The sequence below is a fragment of the Galeopterus variegatus genome, unplaced genomic scaffold (genome assembly GCF_000696425.1).
Source record: "Galeopterus variegatus unplaced genomic scaffold, G_variegatus-3.0.2 Scaffold11, whole genome shotgun sequence".
NCBI lineage: Eukaryota > Metazoa > Chordata > Mammalia > Dermoptera > Cynocephalidae > Galeopterus > Galeopterus variegatus.
The window spans coordinates 778,584-788,377 of record NW_007726122.1 but is presented as its reverse complement, the minus strand read 5'-3'; the positions used below and the strand labels follow the sequence as shown (position 1 = coordinate 788,377).

The 9,794-nt window shown below is 47.8% G+C and overlaps 1 protein-coding gene across 1 annotated transcript in view; it reads right to left on the bottom strand.

Moving 5' to 3' along the window:
* Positions 1-6,605: 6,605 nt before the first annotated feature.
* FBXO10 (F-box protein 10) overlaps positions 6,606-9,794 on the bottom strand; it is a 31,644-nt gene continuing 28,455 nt past the window's right edge. The window contains exon 10 of the mRNA XM_008587333.1: positions 6,606-8,562. Coding sequence (XP_008585555.1) covers positions 8,388-8,562 — 175 coding nt within the window. The 3' untranslated portion in view covers positions 6,606-8,387. The remainder of the gene's footprint in view (positions 8,563-9,794) is intronic.

Here is a 9,794-nt window from a genome sequence, read left to right as displayed (position 1 = left end):
TGTTGGTTCCCACGTGTGGGGATTTGGGAGGGTGGGGCATGGGGACATCAGAGTCAGAAGATCTCACCAGGCTGAATCCTGAGCCAAATTAAATGGAGGGGGCCGGCCTAGTGGCGCACTGGAGAGTGCGGCGCTTGGGAGCACGGCCGCGCTCCCGCTGAGGGTTCGGATCCCATGTGGAGACCGGTTCCCGCTCACTGGCTGAGCGCAGTGCGGGCACAACACCGAGGGTTGCGATCCCGTTGCTGGTCCCCGGTATGGGCGTGACACCGAGGGTTGCGATCCCGTTACCGGTCAGTAAAAAAAAAAACAAAACAAAAAAAAACAAATTGAATGGAGGCAGGTTTATAAAGAGAAATGTGAAGTGCTGTGCTTAGGTCTGGAAGAGGCAGCTTTGGGCTTTATCAGTAGCTAACTGTGGGTCACCAGTGTGATGGGGTTCCAAAACAGGCTAGTTGATGGCCTGCTGTCATAGGGTGAAGCCACATCAGGAAGCACTGACCCCAGTTTCTCTGCCTGGCTGAGGCCACATAGAGGGCAGGGGTCAGCTGTGAAAGCCACACTTTTGAGGAGGATGAATCAGTCAGGGTTGAGTACAGAAAACAAATTGTTCTAGGCATTGTAAGAAGAAAGGAATTTAATACATGGATAAGTTACTATAAAATTGTTAGAAGGGCTGGAGGACTGGGAATCAGGAAGTTGCCACTGGAACTGGTGAATTCAAGAACATGCTACTGGGGTTGCCATCTGGGGATCAGGAAGTTGCATCTGCCCCACAACTGCTTCTCGAGTTCATGGAGCTGGAGACCTGACACAGCCAGCCAGGCTTTCATTACCCACATTTCTTCCCCTTGCTGTCAGCACAGCCAGAAGATCAGGAGCTGGCCTCCGTCCTGTTTCCTTCTGGGAGTACATTATGATTATTGGAGCCTGACTGGCATCTAGCATCTTAGCAGCAAGAGAGTGTTGAAACAGTTTTCAGCTCTCCAGCTTCCAGCCACAGGAAGGCACATGCTGGAAGGAGGTGAATGAAAACTGACTGCCAGCTGACCTTACGTGCCACTTGGGAGATAGGGAAGTCAGCATCTGGAGGGGTGCTATGAGGACTGGAACATGACACAGGAGACTTAGGGATGTAGCCACAGCTCAGCTCAGATCTGCAAGTCTCTTTTAAGGCTGTAGGAGCAGTTGAGGTCTGTGGTGCTCAGTGCCCACGAGTCCAGATTGGTGGAGGGAGGGAGACAGAGCTCAGCTCTCTGTGAAAATGAGAGGAGGAGTTTACACAGCAGCTGGGCGAGTCATGTCAGGGAGTCATGGTGGGAATGAGTCTTGGCTGAGCTTTGGGACAGGTGGTCCTTACATTTCTCTGAGCTCTGGAGGGCTGTTATCAGAGCCATTCTGTGGGAAGGCCATGCCTGTGCTGCATATTTTCCATGCTCCTCTCTGCTTTGTCTTGGTTTGCCTCTGGCCCCAGGTACTGGGCATTTGCAGCATGCTTGTCTCCCTTCAGCAGAGGTGTGAACGAGAAATCTACCTGCCGCTTGTTTTTCTTTATCTAAGCCATTGTGAAAATCAAGTGTGTGACTCTGCATTGGGGGAAAAAAATCTGTCTCTGCGAAAAGGACTCCTAATGTGTTCAAAAGGTAGAATGTGTTTTCATGAATACTTTTTAGATTCTGATGGGTTTGATACTGAGGCTTAATTACCAGGAATGATTGGACCACAGCAGTGCCAGTCCCCTCTGAATAACTTCTGTCCTTGTGGGGTAGCAGCCTGTCTTTAGTCACTCACACGAAGACTAGTGGTATTGATATGGAAAGTCTAGGATGGCAAATAAATACTTTTCCTGGGTGACAACAGGGGTAACTCACTAGATGTAGGTGATACATTCCCAGAAGTTGACTAAAAAGCAAATTTCTGTACATCAAGAGGTTTGTGGGTGCTTAGGAAAGGCTCAAAAGAGGGCCATTGTTCAACATGAACAAGTCTCATGAGAGCATCTAGCACAATGCCTGACATTTAAGTGGTTGGTGTTGAGAGAGGCACAGTCTCTGAACTGTACTTTCCTTGGCAGGGTTATTAGGCAGTAAACACTTGTAGAATAATGGAATCATACTAGGTTTCTCCTAGCTCTAGAAAACCACTTATTTACTAATACATTCACAGAGGATACCTGATCTCACCAAGTTATCTGCCAGAACATCTCCCAGTGTCCTCACTGAAGAAGGGAAGACTGTAGGCTACATGCTCATTCCCTTAAGAAGATTTGCAGTTTGTGGAATAATCTTAACTTACTGGTGTCAATTAACAGAATGGACAGAATGAAGTCTTCCCTGGAGGGAAGTCTCAGCCTGAAGCCCTGACCTGTTGGACTCTTAACAGGGATGAGATCAGAGAAGGCATATTTAACACATTTACAGAAGACTCCAACCTGGAAATAGCTAATTAGATGAAATTCTAATTTCATACTTAGAGAAAAGTTGAAAGAATAGTACAAAGAACGCCTGTATATCCTTTACCCAGATTCTCAGTGAATACTTTGTCCAATTTATTTGCTTTATACATTTTTTTCCTCTTTGAACCATTTGAGAAAAGCATCCTACCCTTTTCTACATAAGTACTTCGGTATGTATGTACTGAGAATAAGGACTTTCTCCTCCTTAACTACAGTCCCTTTATCAAAGCAGGAAATTTACGGTTTATGTTCAGTTTGCCCGTCATCACGCCTCTTTGTTCTTGCTTAATCTGAAACAGTGTCTTGGCCTTTCTTTGACCGTTGACCTTGACATTTTGAAGAGTGAGGTCAGTTATTTTGGGTGTTCCTCACACTGGGTTTGTCTGGTGCTTCAGGATATACGTTTTTGGCAGGAACAGCACAGAAATGATGCTGTGTCCCACGTGCACCACAGTAGACACAAGATGTTGGTTTGTCCTTTTCTTGCTGATGTTAACTTTTATTACTTGGTAAAGCTTGTGTTTTCTTCACTGTGAAGTTACTATTTTTCTTTTTGTAACAGAGGGATACTTGGAGACCTTGTGAATATCCTGTTCCTCATCAAACTCTCACCCACTAGTTTCAGCCTCCATTGATGGTTCTTGCCAAGTCAATTATCCAGATGGTTGCAAAATGGTGATTTTCTAACTCCATCATTTCTTCTACATTCATGATTGGCATTCTGTATAAGATTTTTGTCCCCATTAGATTTTTTGTTCATGTAGTTATCAGCATGGACTCATAGATTCTTTTTTCATTCCATGATTAGTCTGTTACTATCATTCCTTTTAATGCTCAAATTGTACACATTTGGCCAATGTGAGGTCCTTCAGGCTAACTCCTTTATCCATCATTTCCTTACTTTTTGGCATAAGATATTCCAGGCCCATTTGTACTTTCCCTGCTCCAGTCCTGGAATCAGCCTTTTATCCAAGGAGCCCTGGCCCTTTTAGAGGAACACAGTAGGTGATGTGAATGATGGGCCCAAAGCAGGAGGTGAAATACAGTCCTGACAGTCAGATGGATCTTCAGCTGCACTCAGGTAAGTACTGGGTTCAGAGCAGAGGTGACAGTCCTACTGTCAGTAGCTCAGACTGTACTGGGAGGGCCATGCTAGCTTTGACTTCATTTAAAAAGGATTCCGACCATGGTGGATGGACTCAAGAGCCCCATGGTCACAAGTGCACCCCGCAAAGTTCTGGAAGTAGCAAGAAGGTACTGCTGGGGTGAGCAGCCCCATGTGAGCCCACCATGAGGAACCATTTGGAGAGAAGGCTTTCTGTGCTGTTGGAAGGAGAGGAAGATGGCCCCAGGGCTGCTGCTGAGAACAATGTAGGCTCATATTCTGTTCCAAGACCCAACTCTGGCTCCTGTCTGGTCTGGCCACACCACATCTACCATTCCCTGTATTCAGGACCTCCTCCGGACATCAGGGCAGTAGCCTTGACAGGACCTGGGCTCCTGTAGAAATTGTGTTGGTCTTTGTTGTGCTTGTGCAGTCTCATCAGTAGGCATCAGTTTGGGCCTGATTGGCCAGTAGGGAAGGCCATGGAGGACACAGTATAAGTTGCTTGGGTAGGGGACAGCCAGGACCTCTTGTTCTGCACGAGGGTTAAGCCCTCACCCAGGGCAAGTCACCCTGTAGAGGGGGCCCTGAGCTACTGTAGACTGGAAGCAAATGACCCCAAGGAAACACACAGCACCTTGCAGAATTGTATCTTCAGATCCGTAAGAGCTCATAGGGCTGGGACATACCTCCTGAGATGCAGGACTGGACTCTTATTTTATTTTATTTTTTTAAAGATGACCGGTAAGGGGATCTTAACCCTTGACTTGGTGTTGTCAGCACCACGCTCACCCAATGGTCCAACCGGCCATCCCTATATGGGATCCGAACCCGGGGCCTTGGTGTTATCAGCACCACACTCTCCCGAGTGAACCACAGGCCATCCCAGGACTGGACTCTTAGATTCTGCTTCTTTGGGCTCTCCCAGACCTACCCAGGCCACTGGAGTGGGTCTAGAGAAATGACGAGGATGGAGAGGAGACACTGCAAACTAGCATGTATAAGAGGAACCCAAGAGCAGGGCAGACCCCAGTGGGATAAAGGTGTTTGTTACCTGCAAATCTCTGGAGAGTTGTCATAGAACAGAGGGAAGAGATGTCTTTGGGGGCGCCAGAAGGCAGAGATTCTAGGAATGGGGTTGTGCTTATGCATCCACCCATCTGCCCATCCATCCCTTAGTAAACCTTGCTCTATGCTGGGCATAGAGGATCAACAACGGACAAGATGGGCAAAGTCCCTGTCTTCACAGGGCATGGGGTGAGGTTGCGGGGAGTGAGGGTTAGACAAATCAACAGACTTAAAATACAGAGGACTCAGTGCTACCACGTGGCAACATGCAGGTGAGTGGGTACGGGAGCATGGAGAAGGGGTGCCTAACAGTTGAAGAGACCAAGGAAGGTGTTCCACAGAGGTGGTGACTAAGGAGATCCTGAAGGATGGGTAGGATTTAGCCAGGGAGACAGACTATGGCTCAATTAAGGAAAATAATCAGATGGAATAGGTTATCTTGGGCAGGTCTGGCCTGCTGTGTGCACTCAACCAGCGCAGGCCACTACGAAGCAGTCTCACTTCCCGATTCCTCCCCACCCACAGAAGACCTAGGATGGGTGTCCTGTTCCTCCCACTCCTGCCTCTAGAGGACTTGGAAGGAGGCTGTGCGTGTCCCAGCTATTTCTTCTGCTATCTATCCCCTAGCTAACAGCCCTCCCCACACCTCTGCTGCCTACAAGCTCTTAACGTTTGATAGTGAACTTTCACCTACTGGGTCTTAAGAAGCATCACCACTCAGAGCCTCGATTCCTTTTGTATTAAATGGGGGCAATGACCTCACCAAGTCAGGGTTTAATGTATAATTGATGACACTTAAGATGACTTTAGGTGGCAAAGGGATGTATCAAAATACTTGCAGTTATGCTGGTTAGGCTAAACGATAACAAATGACCCCAAGTGTCTAGCTTCAGCAGAGGTTTATTTGCTTGTATGCATCCATCAGCTGCCAGGCACCTGGGGCTCTGCTCTGTGTCAGCTTCACACCAGGACCCAGGCTGATGGCGGCAGCCCCACTGACACACAGCTGTCTAGTGGCACAGGGCGACGGGATCAGGGCAAGTCTTGCTGGCTCTTAAAGCTTCTGCCTGGAAGTGACACTTGACCATTTATGCCCACACTCACTGGCCAGGTAAGTCACATGGCCACTCTTGATGTCAATGGGGCAGGGGATGTAATTCTCCCTGGGAGGGGCAGCAACTATTTTGAGTAATAATCTACCACAGTCAGTGAATATTTCCATCTTAATAGTTTATTTTAATGTGAATTAGAAAAAATTAGCTTTTCATTTATAGTAGTGATATAAAAATCTTTTTAGTTCAGGAGAGAAGATGTGTTCCTGGATGAGATCCTGGAATGAAAAAAGTACACTAGGTAACGTTTAAGGAAATCCAAATAAACTATGAGCCTTAGTTAGTAATAGCATGCCAATATTGGTTCATTAACTTTGACAAATGTACATTACTAATATGTTAATAGTAGGGAAATGCTGGGTTGGGGAGGGTAGTATGGGAACTCTGTATGGTCTGCTCAATTTTTCTGTATGTCTAAGACTCTTCTAAAAAATAAAATTAATTAAAAAGAAGATAAGCAGACAAGAAAAATATAGGTACTAACCTCTCAGATGACATGTGGACATGGCAAAAATTGTAAGATGCTGAGTAAGTGACTGAAGTTGGGAAATGAGTTCATGGACCTGAGGGAGGGATTGTTACTGTTGAGCTTCACAAAGTCCCACAGGATGGGCAGGACTGGAAGTACAACCTCTGATTGACACATGAGGACACTGAGACCCTGAGAGAGATGCAGCCCTTCCAGCTTTGAACCTGGAACTGTCTGGGAACAAGCTGAAGTGACAAGATGGTCCCTGGGATCCTCCTGCCTCCTTCAGAGGAAGGTGTGGGTCGGTAGCCCTGGGGAAGGTGGAGCAGTGCCAGCCTGCATCTGCCACCTGGGAACTCCAGAATATACCCAGACCAAGGAAAGGCCCCCCAAAAGTGCCTCTTAAAATATAGAACTTTATTTTGATTATTGAGATTTTCATAAGCACTTGGTTCACAGAAAAATCATTTCTTATGAAATAATAAAGGCAGCATTTTGTACAGCGACTCACATTGGGGTCACTAAACAGAAGTGCACGGGACAGTGCTAGAGATCGGAGGGGCCAGCGCTCTTGTGCCCAAGGTCCTCAGAGAGAAGCCAGTGCTCCTGGCTGCCTCTACCCCCTCCCACGCCACCCAACAGAGCAGCACCTGGGGCCTGACAGAACCAACCCAGGAAGCCATCCCGCCAAGTACAGGACAGCAACCCCAACAGGCTGGTGAAGGCCCCACATGAAAGGTGAGTGGGAGGGGGATTGTTCAAGCTGAGCGGGCCCTGCATCCAGCCCCCTTCCTCAAGCAGTGGGGTCCTAGCCCGCCTGGCTCTGGAACCCTGATACATTCACAGTATAGTTCAGTAAAGCCCGCTGGGTGCTGGCCTTCTTCTCTCTCAGGACACTAACCCTAGCTCTGCCCTGGGCTGGGATCTGGAGACAAAGAGACAGCGAGATGTGGCCTTACCTTCCGGGAGCTCACAGGCAAGTGGGTGCGACAGGGTATGGACCTAGTTAGCTCCAAAACAAGGCAGAAAGTGCCCAGTACCCTGAGAGGGAGCAGAGAAAGGGCTTCTGAGGCCCAGAGAGGAGAGCACTGTCACCTGGGGGAGGAAGAGGAAGGCTGTGTGGAGACGGCAGTGCCTGAGCTAAAACTGGAGGAGTGGGTGGGGTCTGGACACATGGAGATGGTAGAAGGGCAAGCCAGGAAGAGGAAAGAGACAAGCCAAGGCACAGAGTGGGGAAACGTGGGGTCAGTAAAGGCAGGTGACCGCCATAAGAACATGGATACATGTGAGGGGCCCGAGGCAACTCCCTGTGCCCAGGCTGGTGCCCAGGAGGGGAGCTGAGGTGGGTGCACTCAACGTGGGATTTGAATCTTCCTTCTGCAGCAGGCACGAAACCAACGCCTTCCTGAGTTTGGGAGCTTCTTGAGGATAGAGCGGAGCCTCATGCATCCCTGCACCGCCCAGTATAGCTCCTGCCTGCACACCTGAGCCACCTACAGGAGACTCCTCCTGTTGTCAGCATGTCCCTTCATCATCCATGGGGCAGCCTTTCAGAGGGGCTCCCTGACCCAAGCCCCTTCCTCCCTCACAGGTCCCTGGCCAACTCTAAGAGGACTGTGTCCTTAAGTAAATCAAACTCAACTCTGGCCTCCAGAGGCTGGGAGCTGGGAGGGTGTTGTGGGCCCCTGGAGGGTTCAGGGCTAGGAAAGGGGAAATTCTGGACTCTTGTCTCTCTCTACGCACTGCAATCACTTTCCTCCCTCAGGAGTAAATCTGCTCTTCCCTGAGAAGAGTTGGGGTTTGAAGTGCGTAAGACGCAGTTCCTTGTAACTCAAAGAAAATCCTGACCAAAAGCTTCACGTATCGTTTGAGTCTCCCCAGCTCTTCTTAATCTCTGCAAGAGCTTGAGAGACTGGAAACCCACCAACTTCTGTTCCTTTTTCTCCTTGAAAAAAAAAGCCCAAGTTCCTTCCTGGGGAAGGCTATGGAGCTGAAGAGTTTGGAGGTACCTTGTTCTTGGTTCCCAGGAGGCCTGGGACCTGTTTGTTCGGGGGTGGGGGTGAATAGGAGGAGGGGAGGGGCCGGGAGTCTTCTCAGGCACTGCTTCCATCCCAAAGGCCTTCACGTCAGCTCTGCCGAGCGCCCATCATGGCCTGCACCTGAGGCGGATCCCCATCTTCACAGAATGGTGCAGAAGACGCTGCGGTTGCTGTGGTAACCACCTTCCACCCGCGCTGTGATCCTGGTTGCCATGGCTGTCATCTTCTGCCCATTGTGGGTTGCAGAGGGGCCTCTGAGGGAGTTTTCAAGGTGAGGCCGTGCTGGTGGGTTCACCAGGCGCCACGTATCGGACCTGTAGGTGTAAAACAAAGTCAGTGAACTCTGGGAGGCCTACAGCATTTGCTGAATGCCCTGTGCAATACTACCTTTGGCTTCAGATCATTGGATCCAGGTGTTTAAGCTGGGTGTAGGTTTTGCCTCTCAAGTTAGTGTTAGCCCAAAGAGGTGGGATGTGTGAAATGAAGGGGCAAAAGTCCTGTGTTCTATGTCCAGCTCTGCCTTCAGTTCTACATGTGACCTTGGACAAGTTCCCTCTATGGGCCTCAATTTCTCCATCTTTAAATAAGGATCTGGATAAGATCAGTGACTTTCTTTTTTTCTTTCATTTTCTTTTTTTTTGTCCCCAGCTGTTGACCATGAATGTTTATAGAAGCTTTATTCCTTATCACCAGAAATTAGAAACTACCCAAATGCCCTTCAGCAGATGAATCGATAAACAAGCTGTGTGGTACATCCATACAATGGAATACTACTCAGCAATAAAAAGGAACAAATGAGTCACATGCAACATCATGAATTAATCTCAAACATGCTAGGCTAAGTGAAAGAAGCCAGACTCAAAAGACTGCACACTGTATGATTTCATTTACATGACATTCTGGAAAATGCAAATCTAGCTGGGATAGAAGTTGGTGGGTTTGTAGTCACTCAAGCTCTCAGAGAGATTATGAAGGGTCAGGGAAAATGAAATGATGGTGAAGCTTTGGTCAGGGTTTTCTGTTGTTTGAGTTACAAGGAACTGCCTACCACATCTCAAGTCACTTAAGGCATCAACAATGTCTTACGTGTATTGTTATGATAACAATGTTACAATGAGAGACTTGCAAAGGTGTGGAGAGAGCCAGAGGTAGGCTACTGCAAGGTGAGTAAAAGCCTACAGGTAGACTGAAAGAACTGTGCGTGTCTGAGTTTGGCAGCGGGAGAGTGTTCCCAAAAAGGGTAATGAAAAGAGAAGGCTGGAAAGGAAAATTAGGACCCAAGAGTGCACAGTAGATAGACAGTGCCAGGTTGATAAGTCTGGGCTGTATCTTATAACTATAACCTCGGGGTCTGCAAAAAGGGGAGAAGGATGTGGATCCCAGGGAGTCCACAATATGATCTGTGGGGATATGGAAGAAAACATTAGAATTTCTATTTTTTATTTTATATTAAAAAATTTTCTATTTAGGAGATAGTTTATAAAGTAAATAATATACTGACAGAATAATATACATATATAAATTATGAATAAATAAACATACCTAT